The 21987-nt window shown below is 41.2% G+C and overlaps 1 protein-coding gene across 1 annotated transcript in view; it reads left to right on the top strand.

Annotated features, from left to right (window-relative positions):
• Positions 1 to 21987, top strand: part of LOC139642746 (monoacylglycerol lipase abhd6-A-like) — a 32686-nt gene that overhangs the window by 823 nt on the left and 9876 nt on the right. Inside the window, exons 2-6 of the mRNA XM_071517737.1 lie at positions 5007 to 5150; positions 12948 to 13107; positions 13397 to 13510; positions 13940 to 14072; positions 21256 to 21413. Of these exons, the coding sequence (XP_071373838.1) occupies positions 5032 to 5150; positions 12948 to 13107; positions 13397 to 13510; positions 13940 to 14072; positions 21256 to 21413 (684 nt within the window). The 5' untranslated portion in view covers positions 5007 to 5031. The remainder of the gene's footprint in view (positions 1 to 5006; positions 5151 to 12947; positions 13108 to 13396; positions 13511 to 13939; positions 14073 to 21255; positions 21414 to 21987) is intronic.

Genomic DNA, 21987 nt, shown 5'->3' with positions numbered 1-21987 from the left:
TTATTACTGACTCACTAGTTGACATAAGGGTTAAAGGTTAAAGGTTGTCTTTAATGCAGGCTTGTGGTTTTCAGATGTTTTGTTACACAAAATAATCTTCAAAAATCAACACTGCTTTTACGAGTTTGAAAGCATAAATGTTATTGATATTAGTGAAAAGCCAGTTGTGAACAAATGAACTGCAGCAGAGTTCACCAATACTCAAAGCTAAAGGAAACACACTAAGTAGCAGGCTAATGCTACGCTATAGCTAACTTTAGACAACTTTCTACAATTAAATTAGGGCTGGGAATCGGAAAGTAATCTGATTACTTTCTCGTGGTAACGAGTAACTTAACGCGTTTTTTTTCAATATATGTAATCAGTTATTAGTTACTTTCTCAAAGTTACATTGCGCTATTTTTATTTTCCTTTCAACTGGTTACATTTTAGTTAGTGCAATTAAAAAAAAATGAAGGTCGGCCTATTGTACGCTACATGATGTTATTACAGCAGACTGCAGCAGGCGGCTCATAGGTGACGACTCGCTTTCAGAATGAACACAACAAACTGCAGAACTTGGAAATATTCACATTACTTTGAACTGATCGAAGAGGAAGATAAGAACATTATTGTTAACTGTAAGTTTAGCTTTCACTGTCATACCTAAGATTTGAATTGAAAGCTTGTGAGCGCAGTCTGATGTTTAGTTTGAGACCAGACCGGATCAGTTCAGGCTCCGTTGATCACCGGGTGAAGTTAGATTGAAGTTTGATATTCACCGGTTGATACACCTTTTAACATCAATATTGATTGATTGATTGATTGATGTGTTTATTTGAGTGTCCTGCACCATTTATAGTGCCCAGCCCATATGGGCTTACAAGACACTAGACAACAACAACAGTCAGGATGGCCACATGACACATCATAATATACAGTTCCACAAATTCAAAAAGAGAACACTTCATAAACATTCAATTTCCGTGACAGAAATGACCTATGTTGGATACAGTGTTCTCTGTCTTAGCTGCCATGCATTTTCTATAAATCTTGCTAAAACAAAAATCTCCTCATTAAAGAGCCAACTCAACATATCACCTTCAGACAACCAAAACAAATCAGGGTTCTTCAACTGAATTTTTTCAAATAGATGATTCCTCAAATCGCTGTACATGGGACAGTGAAACATAAAATGAAATTCATCCTCAACAACACCAAGGTCACAGAAAACACATAAACGCAGCTCTTCAGGAAAACCTTTATCTCTGCCTGCCTCAGCTGACAGTGGTAAGGTACCAGATCTTACCTGAGCACATAAGGACCTCTGCCCTCTCTTTAAATTAAATGTTCTATAAGGTTCTGTGAAGTAATCTTCTTTAATCTGAACGTAGTTTCTGAGCTTTGGCTTCTTCCAAATCTCCTCCTTCCATCGTTCCTTATGGATCTTTAACAGTTTTTGTTTGACCATATTTATATTACACTGCAAATTGTTCCTGAAGATTAAATGTAAATCAGAAAGAGAAAATATTGCAGAAACCTCTCTTGACCAAGGATAACTGTGTGCTCTGTCCCAATTAAAGATCTTTTTGGTCAGCCTTTCCTCTGGCAACTGGACAAGGCGGTTCCATAGCCGAACTATTTCACATCTCTGCTTTACAAGACAATAGCTCCGTGTCGATACCATATTTCTTCTCAAATTAGGCTTTTTTATAGAGAGGAAAATGGAGCCAATGTTTCACAGTGTTGATAAAGTCTAAATCACCTGCGGTTGTGATGCAGTGACGGCAGAAAGGATCCAGTCTGTCCAAACCCCCACTGAGTATTTACTGTGGAAGCAGAACTGAAAGCTCCTTGATGTTTTCTTTAGACAGCAGCAGCTTGTTACTTCAGGCTGTGACCCAAACCTGATGACTAGTGATGATTTCTGTACATTAAGAGTGATGACATCAGCGGAAGACGCATTTTAAAGGCGTGATTTTACGTGGGTAATGTGATAGTACGCATTACGCCTTTTAATAAAGACTAACTTGGTAATGTAACTAGTTACTATTTAGGGCAAGTAACGAAGTAAAGTAACTAGTTAGTTTCAAAAGTAACTTTCCCCAACACTGGTCATTTCCATCCAACTACCTGTCTGAGCTGAAAATGCCTCCTCATGCTGCCGTGGGAAAACAAGCACAGATCCTGTACAGGTCCACGAGGTAATAACGATACCTACCGTTAAAGTGTGTAGGGCAGCTAGAAAACGAGTTATCAAGTTACTGTTTATAAATCCCGTTACTAAAATAGGCGAGTTTGGTGCAAATTGTGGAATGTTAAGTTTCGCTTTTGTTTTCAAGGAGAGACTCGGGATTGAATACACAGCTGCTGGCCTGCTGGTCATCGGCAAATGACAGACATGACGTGATGTGACGCATTAGAGATCCATTTAGATCAATTTCTATACATCGACCAACTTGTATTTTGCCTGTGGGAAACTCTGCACCTCGCAGCCAAAGACGCCCTCTGCTCTCTGCCCCCGGCTGCGCCATGGGAAAAAAATTAATGCTGTCAATTGCGTACATTTTTTTTTAACACATTAAACATATCAAATTAATCGCAGAAATTAACGCATGAATTTTCCCAGTCCTAAATTAAATACAATTGGAAAAAACTCTAAACTGGTAAATCTACAATGGGATATCATTAAATTGAATAGAGTGTGAGCACTAGAGCTCAGAGGCTTTACGGCGGACTATTCAGCATAATGACGTGGTGATGAAGAGCAAGTTAGCCATTTGTTAGCAACTTACTTTATTAGCTTGACTGAACCACAGATCTTATTTTCAGGCATTTAACCAAAACCCCATTCAAATCCCAATCACTCTTCAGCCGAGGAAACCCATGGCTCAAGCCTGCTGGCTCACTGCTGGGTTTCAGGACTCAAAACTTGACCGCTCTGTTAGTAGTAGTATTAGTAAAATCTTAAAGGTCCAGTGCAATGAGAATTGTATTTCTCAATTTCAAGATCAAATTTATGAAGGACCTGTTAATGTAAAGTTACCCAAATTATTATAACTTTTTATTATAACCTATAAATTTGAAAAACTCTCCTGGTTGTCAACAGAACCTACGTCCATACTGTCGACCAATCAGAGCATTCATTAAAACCTGGGTGTTGGTGACATCATTTACATCAGGAAGTAGATTGGAATTCTAGATCTGTTTGATTCAGCCAGAGGAGAGCTTTTCCACATTTCCACAATGCTGACAGTTAGAATACTTTGGGAAACTTTAGATTAACAGATCCTTTGATAAATTAGCTCATGAAATTGACAAATGCAATTCTCATTTAACTGGAACTTTAAAATCAACTGTGAATCTATGAGAAATCCTTTTAATGGGAACATTTGACTAAACACCGCGGAGTGTCCGGTTTGCAAAGCTCGGCGCGGTCACAGTGTGGCATTTGTGTTTTCACGGTTTTTATATGCTTTGTATTGGTGCTAGTGTTGGGAGCCAGACGATGTACCCATAATCCATTTCTCCATGGCCGGGCCACGGTGTTCCACAGCGAATGGTAAATATGTTAGGCGGGCTGGGAAAACCCGGGTGGAGAAAATCATTGAGTAACGTTTTCCTCCGCGTCGATAAGTTACTGCTGGGGCGCTCCTCTTCTCATCCTCCTCCACTGGCACATCTCATCAGTCTGAGATCCATGCTGAAGTACATTCAAGGACTGTTTTTCTCAGTCGGCAAATCCGACATAACATGAACACAGCATCAACAGAATCAGCAGTTTTTTTTGGGTTGTTTTTCCATGGTTTCCCGGTTTCTGGAGCCATGGTGCAAAAAGGACAAAAGTAAAGGCCCTGCAGTGTAAACCCGGCTAACAAGAGGTCTATTGTCTGTCTGCTTGTTTTCCATCAGAAGATCAGAATGATAGAGGAATAGTGTGTGTATGTGTGTGTGTATGTGTGTGTATATACTGTATGTGTGTGTGTGTGTGTGTGTGTGTGTATATACTGTATGTGTGTGTGTGTGTGTGTGTATATGTGTGTGTGTGTGTGTTTGTGTGAGGCCCCCAGGTGCTGCATGCTCACTTTATTGTTCTGACTGCAGCTCTGTCTCATCTGTTTCATCCGTTTCATGTCTCATCTGATTCATCTGTCTCATCTTCTTATCTGTTTCATCTGTCTCATCTTCTTATCTGTTTCATCTGTTTCATCTGTCTCATCTAATTCATCTGTCTTATCAGTCTCATCCATTTAATCTGTCTCATCTGTCTCATCTGTTTCATCTGTTTCATCCATCTCATCTGTCTCATGTTTCATCTGTCTCATCTGTCTCATGTTTCATCTGTCTCATCTGCCTCATCTGTTTCATCTATCTCATCTGTCTCATCTGTCTCATCTGTCTCATGTTTCATCTGTCTCATCTGCCTCATCTGTTTCATCTGTTTCATCTATCTCATCTGTCTCATCTGTCTCACGTTTCATCTATCTCATCTGTCTCATCTGTCTCACGTTTCATCTGTCTCATCTGTCTCATCTGTTTCATCTGTTTCATCTGTCTCATCTGTTTCATCTGTTTCATCTATCTCATCTGTCTCATCTGTCTCATGTTTCATCTGTCTCATGTCTCATGTTTCATCTATCTCATCTGTCTCATCTGTCTCATGTTTCATCTGTCTCATGTCTCATGTTTCATCTGTCTCATCTGCCTCATCTGTTTTATCTGTTTCATCTATCTCATCTGTCTCATCTGTCTCATCTGTCTCACGTTTCATCTATCTCATCTGTCTCATCTGTCTCACGTTTCATCTGTCTCATGTCTCATGTTTCATCTGTCTCATCTGCCTCATCTGTTTTATCTGTTTCATCTATCTCATCTGTCTCATCTGTCTCACTGTCTCATCCATCTCATCTGTCTCATGTCTCATCTGTCTCATGTCTCATCTGTCTCATCCATCTCATCTGTCTCATGTCTCATCTGTCTCATGTCTCATCTGTCTCACTGTCTCATCTGTCTCATCTGTCTCACAGTGTTGTTTTAAAGGGGCGTGCGGCGATGGAGCTGGATGTTTCTAACATGCTGATGCTCGCAGGAAGCACTCTGGCTCTCCCCATCCTCGCCTTCCTCACCTCCTTCCTGCTCTGGCCTGCAGCGCTCATCAAGGTCTACTACTGGTAAACACACACACACACACACACACACACACACACACACACACACACACACACCCTATCGCCTCGTTCACAGTTGACCATTCCATTAGGTTACAGTATGCCAGAAATCCATTAATTCCTATGGGAGACAATTTTGACAGAGTGACAATGCACTCTGTTAGTTGGAAGTTGTTTTCTGGACAGCATTTATGAGCTATTTAAAGGAAACGCTATAAAATATTTTACAGTAGAAAACATATTTCACTCTACATTAACCATTTTAAATTGTGAAAACATGTCTGATGATTTGGTTACAGTGAGAACGTTACGTAGGTGTTCACCTGATAGGGTATTACTTTGCTTTAACGAATAAAGTAGCCCCCCTCCAAAATGAACTTAGTAGTTAGTTTGTGAACAAAATATGTTGCCTGTGCGACTCGTCGGGTCGTCTGACCAGCAGGGGGCAGCGCTGCGTTGGAGATGATGGATTCAGTTTCATTTTATGGATCCAGTTTCATGTACAAGGTGAAATAGAAACCCTTATTAACACAACTCACGCACGCACACACACACACACACATTAGGTTGTCTGAATGTATTTTCTTGTTCTTCCTTCTTCATGTATTTTGTCATTTCTGATGTGATATTTGTGATGATTCTGTGGTGTTTGTCTTCTTGATTTTTTTCTTTAATATTTTTTTCTATCATTTTTCTTTTTTTATTTTGTAGTTTCCATGTTTCTTCATGTCACCTGAACAGTGTCTGTTCCTGTCGTTTTGATTTTTTGTCTGGACGTGAAGTTTCACTAAACCTAAAAGCTGAAAGCCTTTAATGTATGACCCGTAAAAGCTGGTGATTATCCAGTAATGACCATTATAATGTGCTGAGTAGGTTTGAGTCCAGTCTGCAGGTCAGTCTGATCACTAACCACGCTGTTATCAATGGGAGGAGAGTCCAGGATGCACACACACACACACACATGCACACACACACACACACACACACACGCACGTTTGTGCTGCTATACTAGAAGATACTGAGGTCTTCCATTTGTTCTCCAGTCGAGTGGTTCTCAACCTTTTCCATTTTAAGAACCTCATATATTCATATTGTCGTTCCTATGAAAGTATTTCCCAGGTCAGAAAAACAGAAAGTTTATTTCAGCTCGTCCATGTTGAGCCTGCAGCTTATTAGTTTTTGTTTTTATATAGTTTAAAATTTTTAATTCATTTTTCATTTAGTTTTAGTTTTCCGTGTGGATTTGGTAGTTGTAGTTTAGTTTTTATTTAGTTTCAGTTGTAGTTGTAGTTGAGCTGGTGTAATGACAGAAATTCAGAAGAGTTTTTTTTATATTTATATATTTGTTTGCAACAGGTATGGCGTAATCCCAACAATAGGCCTAAATCATATATTGATTGAATGTGAATGTAATCACATGAACAGTTTTTATACAAATCTTTTCAAATTTAGTATGGACATTGATGACCCCTAGAGGAAGAACTCTATTGATTTTGATGTGTTTATGATTATTATAACTACTATTAATTAACTGATTAAATGAATGTCCATGCTATTTGGACCCATATCTCACCAATGGCGCATTATATTGTACTGAAATTTGTCAAGAGAATTGTTCAGGCAATTATGGAGATTTGTATGAAGTTTGAACTTTTGATGATAATTATTAATAAAAGTTAATTTGTTATTGAGTACATTTATTATTGCGTGTTAAGGTACATACCCTTTATTATTGGGGAGACAATCCCTAGAGGATTATATCCATTCATTTTGGAGTGTTTAGGAGTAATAATAATATAATTAACTGGTTAACTTTATTGATTTGTAATATAAAAATAGTTACGGCATGCAAGCTTTATTATTATGAAGATTAGTCCAGAATGAAAAATTTTATTATTTGGCGAAATAAAAATAGTTGGGACAAACAACCAATATAATTGGGAAGATTAACTGTGAGTCTTATTGTGTGATTATTGAATGGCTTTTATTACATTTGACTTAATGGGGCCTTCGAGGATCGAGGGATTTTGGGGATATACCCCTGCTGTTGGCCCCCATCAGGATCCTAGTTTACTTCAGTTTTGTCACAAAATCTTGTTTTTATTTTTATTTCAGTTTGTTAACACCTCGTTTTCATCTCTGTTTCAGTTTAATTTTATGATAATAACCTCAGAGCACATTTTTATTTTTTCACAGAATTGGTTCTACTCGATTACGCTCTCTGTCACCAGGAAGTCGACAGTTCAAATCAGGCAGCAGGGAAAATTTTGGCAGCTAAAGTGAAAGCAGATCACTGTCCCGACCTCCAACAAACTGTTATGGTGCCTCTGAGCAAGGCATTTAACCCAGAACCAGCAGCAGACTGGTCGTACTGGGCAGGGTTTAAAACATCACCTTTTACAAGAGAGAGAGGGCCTAACACACACACACACACACACACACACGCACACACACACACACACGCACACACACACACACACACACACACACACACACACACACACACACACACACACACACACAGCAGTATTTTCAGTGTGACCTTGCCTGGTGGACTTTGACTAAGCTGTAAAAGAAACTCCTAGTTGGCAGCTTGGTAGATGACTGTCCCTATTACACACACACACACACACACACACACACACACACACACAGTGCTGAGTCACTGTGTCATGTAATATTAAGGCATCTTGTTTTAAAGTGGCACAGTGTCTTTGTCAGCAGCCTGACGCTGACTGTAAAATGATATTTCAGTACACTGAATTAAACATTACAGGGATTTCATCACCATGCGAAAAAAACTCTTTCTTTATTGGTCTCTTGCAGCCTGTTTATAAATTAATTAGATTAAATTAAATTAATATACAACTTGTGGAAGAAAATTCAACATATGTATTAACAGCTGAACTGGTCACGGGGGGGGGGGGGGGGGGGGGGACTGTGTGGTCTGATAATTCTGTGTGTTTTGATTATCAGGAGCCCATGGTTGCTGAACCATGGTCTGTAGCACCCCAGATTTGCTTCCTCTGTCGAAAATGCCATCCCTACACATGTTGATAATTGATGTTACTATCGTGTTGAATTCTTGTTCTCGCCACGCCGCACAGGACAATGTGTAAGCGGACGCAAACAGTTCATCAGTGTTTGGATTGCTAATTGGTGATGTTCCTCTATGCCTATACCCGCATTGTTTTCCCACGCCACCCCGAATCTCTGCAGAAATTCCATGGTATCTTCCTGTCTTCCCTGCAAGCATGATGTGACCTTGCTAAAATCCCCAAAAGTCCTTGCACTGTGTTTTAAGGAAGCTAGGCATGGCCCTTCCGTCCAGTCCTCCCTGGAGAGGCTACCGTCAGCTGTTACTTGCACCCAATCCCCATCGCCTTCCCCCTGAGGAAAAACAAAATTTCCCTGGACAGCTCTCCATTCTAGTTTGTAAGCCAACGACAACAGTTGACGTACATCAGAAATCCACTGACTAGACTGTTGGCCTAGTCAGTGGATTTGGTCCATGGTGGAGTCCATGGTTTCAGAGTTGGAGTTTCTCCGACCATTCATTTAGGAGCTAGCACTACAGGCACTTCCTCATGTTTTTGTTGTGTGCATGGTGATTCTGGGGTTGCTTCGGTCATTTTCTAAGAAGTTGTTTGTTAACCTTACGTTTTTTTTATTTTCTGGGGCTGACCTTCTGTGTCAGACTTACTCCTTTTCTAAGATCTGTATCTGACCTGTATTGGAGACCAGATCTATGTGTTCGGATCTGACCGCCTTCATGTTCCTCATCTGTCTCAGAGTCAGTGTCAGTATCGAATTGTTGCTGTTGTGCACGCCACTGTGTGCTTGTGTGTGCGTGTTGTGCGGCTAGGCCCTGCCCCTCTGATTTTAGGTTGGTCTAATGGACTCTGTTGCTCCGCCTGAGCTCCGCCCCCAGCAATGTCTCCAGTTGGCCTGTCTGCCCCGCTATCACTCTGACTCTGGGTGCATCCCAAGTCTCTTATTTGATATTTCCTCGCTCCTCGATCCTCGCTTGAACCGGAAGTCGTTCTGGTCCGTCATTTTGAAGGTCGTCCCAAAGCTCTTATTTCTGCTCCGAGGAGGGAGGAGCGAGGAGGGAGGAGGGAGGAGCGAGGAGGGATCTCTGAGGAGCTGAGCGAGGAGACACGAGAGCAGCCTTCCCGGAAGACTTTCAGCTGAACGCCATGACGTCAATTCTCCGCCCCTACATCTGGCAAATTTGAATGAGATGCAGAGAAACAGTACGAGTGTAAATGCCCGTTGTTTTATGCTTTTTGATATATAACGTTAATGCAAGAACATGGGGAACCTAAATTACGTTTATTTCACCCACAACCCGTTTTGTCATGCAGAGACAGACGTCGCTTCACATGACGCTTCAGAGGAAAGGACGTCTCATTTCTCTAAAAACATATTTCCTTGTTTCCTCTCTCCTCGCATGGTTTCCTTGCATCTCTCCATGCGTCCTCGGTGGGAGGGACTAAGACGCAAGGAAAAGACGCAAGTGAGGGAAACGTGGATGCAATTTAAGAGACTTGGGATGCACCCTGTGTCTGTCTGAGCTGACCTTCGCTGATTGTTCTGCCTCACAGCTTCAGTGTATGCTAGTGCGTCTAAAAGATCATCAGACACTGGTGTCTCTATGCATTTCTTGGGAAACAGATTGACACTGCTTATTTCTACTGTTGGTTTCTCGGAGAACCGGTCACAATTTATTCCACCATTTCTCAAGTGTGGCAAAAGGCTTTCAGGGGTTGCTTTATTCTGTTTCTGCGCCCAAATACGCAACATTACAGAAGCCTGTTTACCCGGATTTTCTGGATATTTGTCTTGTACCCTAGTAACCTCTGCATTTCTCACCCCGAGAGCAGACACGAAAGGAGACAGTGCCTCTGGTGCTGTGGTGTGAACAGTTTTTTCAATCATTTCAATCAATTCTGGCCCAATAGCCTTAGTATCTTCCTTTTCCTTCTGGACCTCTACTGTTTGTTTCCCTTTTCCCTCCTCAGAAACTTTTAGAGTTGTGTTAGGCTTTGAGATGGGATGCTTCTTTGCTATTTTCCTCCATCCTTCAGCACATGCTTGGACATAATCATAGTCCCAACCCATCTGTATTGTCAGAGTTATCACAGTTGGTTGGGCAAAAGATCCTCCGAGTGGCCACAAGCCTTGTGTGCAGTTGGTCAGATCATATGTGAATGGGATCACGTAATTCTGTCCCAATTCTTTACATACAATATCGGCTGGCAACCCTGGTGGGACCCGAATATCTTTTGCCCTCCGTTTCTCAGCCTTTGGCAAGTCCAACTGCAACTCCTGCTTTACCTTGACTGTCCTTTTCCCATTTTGAGACTATACCAACACACCAACTACTATATCAATCAAAATTTTATAGCGACCGGCCTCAAGAACTTCAGCAGTAAAACACAATTTAAAATTCTTATTATACCTTACATTAAATCTAGTTTTGAAACTTCACGCTAAACCCCCAGCATAAATCATAGCTTGGAACACAGCGACATAACACAGCATTAAAACATTGCATTAAATCCAGCATTGATACATTGCGTTTTGTAGGAAAGTGAAAACAGCATTGCATCAACACATCATTAAAACTCACTCATCAGTAGTCTGAATTATTCAACAGGATGAACACCACACAAAGTATTAGGTATATCCTCACACACAAGAACTCCTGAGCACAATGAAATACCTTTTCAGAAAGTTTTGTCTTTATCTTTACAAACGTCAAGGTAACTCTCACTCCCTACTAGGCTCCGTTCCAACCCGTCAACCAGAGCAGTGAGAGAATGGTCATGTTGTTCTTATTCCAATTAAAATAATCAAAAATGAGATGTACAATTCAAAGCTGTGGTTATTTCACTTACTGATAACCCACTCTCCTTCTTCTTTTCAATCTGAAAGGTTTAAAGACTTATAACAGGAAATGTTAACATTACACAGTAACTTTCACATAGGAGAAGTTATGTCATCTTTTCATGCCAAAAAGTCCATGCCTAATTCATGCATTCTTTACATGCAAAGGGAGGGTGTATACATTGAATGCGAAACCTCTTTTTGACCTTTTTTCCAATTGCACCTTGTGAGTGAACCCATATGTTTATTTCCTTAATAGTTCTATCCTCTTGTTCATATCGACTCTTCCCTTAATCCTGATTGTTCTTGATCAGATATTTATATCAGATCTCACTGCGCAGTCTAGGATTTTCTGGTCAAAGCTCTTCCATCCGTTGATGGACAGATATCAACAAGATAAAGGTGCTTCATTCTAGCCCACTGAGTTCCTAGGTTTAGCTCTGCCATCTAGTTCTGTTAAGTTTCCTAGATAAAGCTCACCCCCCTAGCTCCTTGTTGAGTTTCCTAGATACCAGCTAACACAGAGGGGCCCCCCCAACATAAAAGCTCACTCAAGTGCTAGTTCTTTTTGGATCCTGTCAAGCATTACCCAGACAAGACAAATAAAAATTTGTACTTACCCGTGTTTGCTGTATTGGGATCCTGCCGACAACGGCAATTTGTTGAAGAAATGGAGTTAGAGGTTCGTCTTACTTGAATATATATTTATTGAAAGGAGAGTCTTGCAAGAGGAAGAGATGCGCACAGCAGGAGGCTACGTACACTTCTTCAAAGAGAAAGAGATTGAACCAGTCCTTTATGTATCTTCCAAGGACATACAGAATGTGCTGACATTAAAACAGGTCACCAAAGTAGAGTATAAGCAAGACATGTTATGTCTTAAGTTAGAGCTTCCATGGACATCCTGGAGACATCCAGGAGCCACTCTGACAACAAGACCTCTGGCATAGTAAGTTATGGCACAAGGGTTACAGTGAGGTGACCATACATCATGAAACCTTACATTCCCTGAGGTGACCCCAGTTCAGCTGATAATACACATGTTGAATTTTCTTCCACATAACTTTATTGATCTCTGTGGGGAAATCGGGTCGCTGTAGCAGAAAGTGCTATCTTATCTTATCTTATCTTATCTTATCTTAACTAGGATGCTGATGGGGGCCGACAGCAGGGGTATATCCCCGAAATTCCCCAATCTTCAAAGGCCCCATTAAGTCAAATGTAATAAGAAGCCATTCAATAATCACACAATAAGACTCCAGGGTTAATCTTCCCAATTATATTGGTTTATGTCCCAACTATTTTTATTTCGCCAAATAATACGTTTTTTACAATTACAATTTACAATTTACAATTTCCCATTTGGCAGAGGCTTTTATCCAAAGCGACTTACACATGAGATTTTAATACAACACAAGCAAGGATCTAGTCAGGAGAGAACAGCAAGAGTAAGTGCCATAAAGCTAAGATCTGGTCCAACAGGACATAGGTGCTATGAGGCAGTGCATAGAGGCAGTGCATAGAGGCAATGCATAGAGTGCAAAGAGGCAGATAAAGATTTTTTTTTTTTTGATTACACAATCCATCAGGTGAGAAGGTGTTCACTAAAGAGCTGGGTCTTTAGCCTTTTCTTAAAGATTGAGAGGGACTCTGCGTGTAGGAGCCATGAATGGATTTATTGTGAATTTAGAATTAATTATAAATGGATAATGTTGTGATGGTTTATATTTTGGTCTATCTACCTCTATCACAAAGTTATAACAATTTAGTAATCGGTCAGCTGTGTAGGAGGATGTTAAAAAATTCAAAATACCTCAAAACTTTTCCAGGGGAACCTTGAGGGCAAATTTGTAGAGTACGGTTAGGTGGACATGTGTACCAAGTTTCATGTAACCCCTCCCCCCTCAGGTACTGGAGGAGCACGTTGGGGCTGCAGCTCCGTTATTCCTACAGCGGAGGCTACAGGTTCTGTTATTCCTGTCGGGGGAAGCCAGGGGGCGCCACGCCCTCGCTGCTGCTGCTGCACGGCTTCTCCGCACACAAAGACATGTGGCTGTCCGTCGTCAAGGTAACGCACGCACACACACACACACACACATTGAGGAAATAGTTTGTGGAGGAAAGGAGGGATGGGGGAAAGAGGAGTGAGAGAGGGTGATAATAGAGGGAAGGATGGAGATGAAGGGTAGAGAGGAAGAAGGAGTGGGGAAAGGAGGGAGGGAAGGAAGGTGGGAAGGATGGATAGAGGGAAGGATGGAGGGAAGGCGGAAAGGAAGGAAAGATGGATGGATGGATGCATATAGGAAAGGAGGTGTAGAGTGTCAGTGAGTCTCAGGCGCGTTTGTTTCCTTCTCCAGCACCTCCCCAGCAGCCAGCATGTTGTGTGCGTGGACATGCCGGGGCACGAGGGGACGAGCCGCACTGGAGCCGAGGACTACTGCATCCAGGGCCAGGTGCAACGCATCCACCAGGTGTGTGTGGGCGTGCGTGTGTGTGGGCATGCGTGTGTGTGGGCGTGCGTGTGTGTGGGCGTGCGTGTGTGTGGGCGCGTGTGAGAACGTGCGCGCTCCCCTCCCTCTCTTCCATGCTGATTCAGTTTTCTTTTCCATTTTCTACTTTTGGTTTCAGTTACATCATGGACCGACGTCTGAACACTCCTGTTTGTATTTATATATTCTTATTTTCATTTTTGAAGTCCCCATGAAATGAACTCCCCATTACTTCTCTGTTCCTGGAAAACAGAGTATCTTTCATGGTAACTTTGTCAAAATCGGATCAGTGGTGCATTGAGATTTTGTGTGCGACGCATGGATGAGCGAACATGTTGTGTTTTGTTTGTGTGTCCTGCTGCAAACCACATTTCACATCAAAGGCAATAAAGTCTTCCACTCTGTCTCCAGTTTGTCCAGAGCATCGGCCTGGACAGAAATCCTTTCCACCTGGTCGGGACGTCGATGGGCGGGAACGTAGCGGGGGTGTACGCCACCCGTTACCCCAGTCACCTGTCTGGCCTCACCTTGATCTGTCCTGCAGGTAAACCCACCTGGAGCCTGACACAGTGCAGACTGACCACAGCCACACTAACATAGTGTTGGTGAAAGTTATTTTATATTATAAATATATTATAACTAACTAGTTACTTTACTTTGTTATTTGTCCTAAATAGTAACTAGTTACTTTACTACATTCGTCTTTATTAAAAGTAGCTCAGAGTACTTTCAAGTTACCCACTTAAATACAAACATGTAGAAATATGTAGACATATTGAATTTAGAATGACGTAAAGGTATGGAAATATGAATATTGTGATCAAGATATCAAATTACACTCGTAGGGGCACCACCTTCGTAGATGAAGGAAATTAGACCTTTACTTATACTAATCAGTCATCAATCTAAAGATCATGAAATCTATTCAGTTCAGGGATTACTTTTCTCTGCAAGTATCCTGATCTATTTAGGTAATTTGAATCTAAACTTTTGCATCAACTCTCAGCAGTAAAGACGTGGATAATCAGAGCCTACTTTGTTCAGTTGAGAAGTCCTGCCGGTCGGGTTGTCTGGTCCCGCTGAGCTCGGAGAGACGGACTCGGCGTGGCCTGTTACCTGGCAACGGCAGACGCTGGATGGAACAGCTGGTCTCTTGTATTATCGTCATGTCGAGGCAGCAGCGTTACCGGCTTTTCACAGCTGTAGAGAACAGGCCTCTGGATGTGGAACACTGTGGCGATGTTGCACCAGTGTTTGGCTGCTGTTGGAGGAGTTGAAGTCTCTAGCTCTTCTAACTGTTGTAAAAGACTAAATCATCTCGTTCCTAAATAGCTTTGAAAGCAATCTTCGCTTGGCCGGGCGTTGATAACTTCTTAACTATTAGACGTGAGGTTCAAACTTCTTGCAAGCAATTCTTAAGTTCATCTGGAGAAGATGTCTCTAACTCCAGGTTCAAACTCTAGGTTTCAGCTAAAGTCAAATTGCAGCTAAAATTGTTGATCTTGACTTCAGCAGGTTTCTTGGCGAGGGCGTAATGTTGAACTGCTGAAAAACCAGATAAGAAAGTTTTATAGCTCTTTGAATTTTCAGGGTTAGGGTTAGGGTCAGGTTTGCCATGCAAATCTTCGCGCTCTTTTTCTGTTACGCCTTGTTTACTGATTAATTTCTTTGTTTGAGAAGATTTCACCCCGAACTGAGAGAGAGAGGGGGAAAATGAATGCAAGAGGAACCATTCCTCCATGTCGTTGCTATAAATGACCACAAGGTGGCAGTGTAGTACCATGAAAATGAGAGAGTGTTTCTGTGCGAATATCTGATACAACTTCAATCATTTAACACATCATTGTATATGCATGTAACTTTACTATTGATTAAACATCTTCAACATATATATGGGCCTATAGTTAACACATCTAGTATACTTCAATCTACATAATAAATTCATTAAAGACATTTGGAAAATATAGTTGCAAGTTGCAGGTTTTAAAGGAATGTGAAAAGGGGGAAGGTTTATGATTGTCCTGTTTCAGAGAGGGGGGTAGTGATGAAACTCTGGCAAGTGTCAACAGCAGTCTTTTGTTCCTTCGTACTGACACTGTCCCTTTTGATTAATCATAACTGTCTGGTACTCCAAATGAAGAAAGGAGGATGACTCCCTATATTCAGATGTGTGAAAAGTATGGGTGTGTGATTGTATAGTTCATTAGTATTCCTGAGTTCCTGAGTCCTTCTCCTCCTGATGGCTGAAAGATAAAGGTCATTAACTGTGGAATGTGTGAGAGAGTTTCAAACCTCTTCGCCGGGGTAGTATCCTGTCGTTAATCCCCAAGAGCTTTTGGGGAGACATCTCCTGCTAGCAGACTCCACTCTTTTGGAGCTGTGGATTGTGTCAAATAGACACCTTTATGGCCGCTTATTTGGTGTTGATTCAAGAAAGCAACAGAAAGGTTGTGGGCTTTCTCCAAATGTCTCCCTGGTATCGCTACATACTATTATATAATTTACCTGATTCCACTGATATACAGTAAACTAGTCAGATCACAGAGGACTAAAGGATCAGTTCATAGATTTAGTTCCTCTATATAATTCCTCTCTTCCTCCTGTAGGTCTTGGACCCACAGACAGTATTGTCTCCAGTCAGCTGTCAGTTGAAGCAGCGAGCTCCGCTGTCTCTTGCTGCAACAATGAGTCCAAACTGTTTGTCAGAATATCTCCAGAAAAGCCGTTTGTGTCTCCTCATGGAGTCAAGAGGAAACAGTCTCAGTTCGGTTCCTGGTGGAGTGATCTAGTTCTGGACGGTCAGGTCAGATTGTAAACAGCAGAGTTCGGTAGAAGACAATCCGCTGAGTGGAAACGGTCGGTGCCGCTGCTTTCCGGGCCGTGGAGAGAAATACATCTGTCGCTCTCTATGTCGTTTTCACAGACTGTCTTTTTTGGAGATATTTTGACTCATTGTTAGCTGCCAGAGGCAACGGAGCTTGATGTTTCAACTGACAGCTGACTCTGGAGCCAATATTGTCTGTGGGTTCAAGTACTGCAGGGATGAAGAGACTTATTATAGGCCCAATAAGTTGGAGGATGAACTCCATTATGTTCATAGTGAACTCATTTGGAGGCCTAGAGTCTGTACGTTTTTGTAGATAGAAATTTAAAGCCTCTAAGCCTAACTCATGGGATACATTATTGTAAAGAGAAGTTACATTGAGAGTTACCAACCAATCACTGTCTGTTATATCTTGAAGAGAGTTGATCTTTAACAGGAAATCTGTTGTGTCCTTGATAACGGATGGCAACCGCTTGACTAGCAGTTGGATATGATAATCAACAAATTTATAAATGTTTTCAGTCAGCGATCCTTTACCAGAAATGATGGGACGAAGGGGAGGGTCTATTACAGATTTATGGATTTTTGGCAGTCCATAAATCACTGCCGTGAGAGGATGTTCATTTATTAGGAATTACCTAATAAAGTCAGTCACTATCTACTCACCCCCATGCCAGTAGAAAATCGGGTAAAGTTTGTTAGTCCATACAACAGTCCCGGAGATCCCCGGAAGAAGTACATTGCAGTGTTCTCCAAAACAACTACAGTTGCTGGTGACCTGTCTTCTGACCTGAGTTAAAAAAGTAACGGAAAATAACCATAAAATGGCTCCATACAGCTCTTACAGCATAATCCAAGTCTTTTGAAGCCAAATGATCCAAAAGTGACTTGTACCCCATTTACACTGAGCCACTTCATGCGTCTTGAGCATATTGGATAGCCATCTGATGAGCTCAAGATGCAAAAAGCCTAGTGTAAATGCAACCAAGATGCAATGAGGATGGTTTGGTATCCGATTGCTCAAACCACCTTCGGACATTGTTTGAGACGCATTGTATCCTCAGGTTTGCCAAGTGTAAATGCATCAGTCTTGTCAAGCCACATACGTCAACTCTTTCCAAACGTAAAAACGTCTCTCAACAACGCCCTTAACGAATACTGATGCATGTAAATGTGCTTGTCATTCCATTTTCTGTGTGAGAAAATGACTAAGATGGAAAAGAAAAATTTCCCTGGTGGCCTCAGTTTGGCCATCACCACAAAATAAAGTTTGAGAGGCAACATGTCACAGCAGCAGAATGCCACCAGCTAAAAGACTGTAATGCACTTACTTCAGACTAATTCACACCATATGAGCCTATAATGAAAGGTAGATGCTTTTTGGACAAACGATAGGCAACAAAGACACAATTTAGTTGTAGACGTTCTTCTGGCATGGAATATTATTATTAGAGGGATTTCTAATTTGCTGTAGAGTAGGCCTGGAAATGAACTGAGTGTAAAAGCCATTTTTGGCTGGACCGCAACCAGCCCTACAAACACGAATGTCTGTCACTCACTGACTGACTGACTGACTGAGTGACTGACTGAAGTTACACCATTGGTCGGCCGTGGCACGTGGCACATCATAGGATCACAGAGCCAAGTTAAGTTTCGTTTTCTCCGCTGAGATCAGGAACCCGTTTCTCCACACAGTCAGCAGGCTGACCAATATCATGCATGTAAGCTGAAGCTAAAGTAGAATCTATACCAGGGGTACTCAAATACAAATCTTAAAGGTCCACAAAGAAAATTTTTAATTAGACAAAGGTCCGTTTATTAAGGTCAGTAAAGCTTTTAACCAATTATAATTAAATTATTAAATTAATAATATAAAATTAAATATAAAATATATATAATATAATATAAAATTAAATTATATAAAATATATAAAATAAAATAAAATAAAACATAAAATTACATATGAAATTAAATTAAATAGAATCTACATTTCCCCATTATCCCCATCCCCCAAAACCGGTTCACACACCCAGCCACCAGAGGTGAATCAAACCATCCCAAGAATCAAAGTCCAAATAAGTCCAGAACTATTGTACATTGTGTCAAACACTGTTGCTTAATGAGAGAAGTGGCACCTTTGGTCTGTTGCCAAGACTTTGAACTTTGGCACAAAAGGTGTAATGGCCAGGCAGAGACACTGATGCAAGTGTTCATTGGTGAGTCGGCTGCGGTACTCGTTCTTCACCATGTTCATTGTTGAGAATGCAGACTCACTGCTGTAGGCTGGCCACCTTTGAACACGCCATTTTAGATTGATTCACGTTCGAAAACTAGGCTAGTAGCTAACTGCTGATGAAACTAGCTGCGCTGTCAACTTGATTCTCCCGGTCTCTTGTAAAAATAAAGTTTGAAAAAAAAAAGTGCGGCTCTACAGTATGACGTCGCGTCCGCGACCAAACCAAAGCAGAGTAGACGTCCTCACACGGACAGTGGAGCAGTCGGACATTCAGAGCGCTGCTTGCAGTGGAGAAAGCGGAGAATTTTGACTCATTGCGTTGCGGCTATGTCATGCAGATAATACAAATAATACATATGAAAAGTATAATTTGCTCAGAGTCCGGAGACAGTTGTGGTTTGGTCCGGATCCGGACCGGAGTCCGGACTTTGAGGATGACGGATCTATACAATTATATCATATCGCCATTTATTTTGATGCATATGCCCAAGCTCAGTCCACCTGAAGCCCCTCTGTTCTGTCGGCGGAGAGAGAGACACAGACAAGCATAGAGGTTTTGGCAAGCCTAGGGCTTGCTGGCGACCTTCCCGGGGTTTCCCGGGGCCACAGTTCCGGCCAGTGCCGATAGCCAGGCGCCGATTTGTTCCCGGTGATCCGGCCGAGATTTCGGCGGGGGTCCCGACGCCGATGCGTCACCGGGTGTCCGGCGAACAGGGTTTGCGGCACCAATGGGTACCAGAGCGACTGGTGCTTGGATCGGGAGGATCAATGCAGGCCGTGGGCACGGTGGAGACGACAGCGGTGGAGAGAGGAGACGGGACACGCTGGAACATAGCTCAGTATGGATGTATGGACTATTATTCTGTATATTAACAGTCTACAGCAGAGTTAGTTACACCATTGGTCGGCCGTGGCACATGGCACACTCATACACAGTCCAGCCATATACTAGGTTTTGACCTAGTCTTGTTACTTTATTTCACTTCTTTGCCATCGAAGTCGCCGTTCCCCACTGTCTCCAAAATGTGTGCAACATGGGTCAGTTTCTGTAGCGGTCGCACATTCTCACTACAACTGTTTTTTTTTTTTTATAATCTGTGTGAAGTAGCGCCTGCCGTCTAACTTGAAGAATACACAGAAATGCATACAAAATCTGAATTTCTGTGGCGCCTGCCATCTCCACATTTGCATACATCGCGGGAAAGCAGGGAGAGATGCAATCGGATTTCTATCTGGCTAAAGGAGACGCATTGATGTGGCCAGGTGTAAATGGAATGTGGATAAATCATATCTGGATGCTATCCGGATAAGGGATGCATGAAATGACAAGTGTAAATTGGGCCTTGAAAAGATCGACATTTACACCATTATTTAGCTGAAATCACAACTCTAGCTGTTGTTTTCAAAATATGTCACGTTTGCGTATACCCCGGCCCGATAGGTAAGACTAGCTCAAATTACCAGAAACAAGACTTCCGGTTTGGCAGTTTAGCCTTCAAAATAAAAGTGCAAGATTTTAAAATAGGTAAAAATACTGTTTGTAAATATGTTTTAAACTAATTACTTTGTATTTAATCATCAAATTCAATAAGTGAGCACCCCTATTAATGTTTGATGTCCACTTTAGTCTCTGTTCTGTATGTATTCTGCAGAGTGTAATACATGCAGCGTTTATAGTTAAAAATGACACCTTTTATGGCATTTGTCATTATTATTATGACATCAAACATTAATAAGGGTGCTCACTTATTGAATTTGAAGATGACATATTTTGAAAACAACAGTTAGAGTGGCGATTTCAGCTAAATAATGGTGTAAATGTTGGTCTTTTCAACTTTGGGATCGGTTGGCTTCAAGAGACTTGGATTATGCTGTAAGAGCTGCATGGAGCCATTTTATGGTTATTTTCCGTTATTTTTTTTAACTCTAAAGACAGGTCCCGAGCAACTTCAGTTGTTTTGGAGATCTGGGACTGTTGTATGGACTAACAAACTTTACCCGATTTTCTACTGGCATGGGGGTGATAGTGAGTAGATAGTGACTGAATTTTCATTTTTGGGTGAACTATTCCTTTAATAACGTCAAGTATTTTTCTTTTTAATTTGCACTAACTAAAAATGTAACCATTTAAAATGAAAATAAAAGCAACCAAATGTAAGTTTGAGAAAATAACTAATAACTGATTACATAAATTGACACACTAAATCACTTGTTTCCACAAAAGAGTAATGTGAGTAGTGAGTAGTGTAACACAGAGCCACAGTGCAGACTGAGGTCCAGGCTTTTGAATCACTGCCTAACAATTATCTTTAAATATTGCAGATGGTTTTTTTTTATGTGATGTATTTTATCTGATTTTTTTTTTTTTTTACAAATATATTGTTTTATCCTCCATCCTTTTATCATGCAGTGCCTCTTTTTTTACTCTCTTGCCTCTTCATTTCTAGGCTACTCGTCTTAATTTATTTTAGAAGTTTGATTGTTGGTTTTTATTTGATTGTTAAAGCGCTTTAAAATAGTGCTTTACAAATAAAGTTTATTAGGATTAGTATTAGTATTACAGTGCAAAGTGACAATACAATAGATATCTCTCCTCCTCTCCTCTCCTTCTCTCCTCTCCTCTCCTCTCCCTCTCTCCTCTCCTCTTCTCTCCTCTCTCCTCCTCAGGCTTGGTGTGTCCTATAGACAGTGTGTTTGTCAGCCGTCTGAAGGAGTTGGAGAGGAGCGAGCAGAAAGAGTTGATCCCTCTGATCCCGTCCACTCCTCAGGAGATGGAGGCCATGTTGCAACTCTGTTCCTATGTCCGCTTCAAGATACCACAACAGGTACTACTACTACTACTACTACTATTACTATTACTACTACTACTACTACTACTACTACTACAATTACTGCAACTACTACTAGTACTACTACCACTACTACTACTACTACTATTACTACTACTACTACTACTATTACTACTACTACTACCACCACTATTACTACTACTACTACTACTACTACTATTACTATTACTACTACTACTACTACTACTACTACCACTACTACTGCTATTACTACTACTACTACCACCACTATTACTACTACTACTACTACTACTACTACTACCACTACTACTGCTATTACTATTACTACTACTACTGTTACTGTTACTACTGTTACCTGCTACTTGATTTGATTATTTTAATGCAATACATTTATCTGCCTTCTATTGATGTAAAGCACTTTGAGCTGCATGTTGTGTATGAAATGTGCTATACAAATAAAGGTTATTATTACTATTACTACTACTACTACTACTACTATTACTACTACTGATATTGTTACTGCGACAAGTTTTTGGTGAATATCTTGTGTGTGTGTGTGTGTGTGTGTGTGTGTGTGTGTGTGTGTGTG

The sequence above is a fragment of the Centroberyx affinis genome, unplaced genomic scaffold (genome assembly GCF_046629955.1).
Source record: "Centroberyx affinis isolate AG114_WGS23_722 - 3 ecotype Tasmania unplaced genomic scaffold, CSIRO-AGI_Caff_v1 ptg000516l_1, whole genome shotgun sequence".
Classification (NCBI taxonomy): domain Eukaryota; kingdom Metazoa; phylum Chordata; class Actinopteri; order Beryciformes; family Berycidae; genus Centroberyx; species Centroberyx affinis.
Note: the sequence above shows the minus strand (reverse complement) of the source record. Positions and strands in the feature narration are given on the sequence as shown.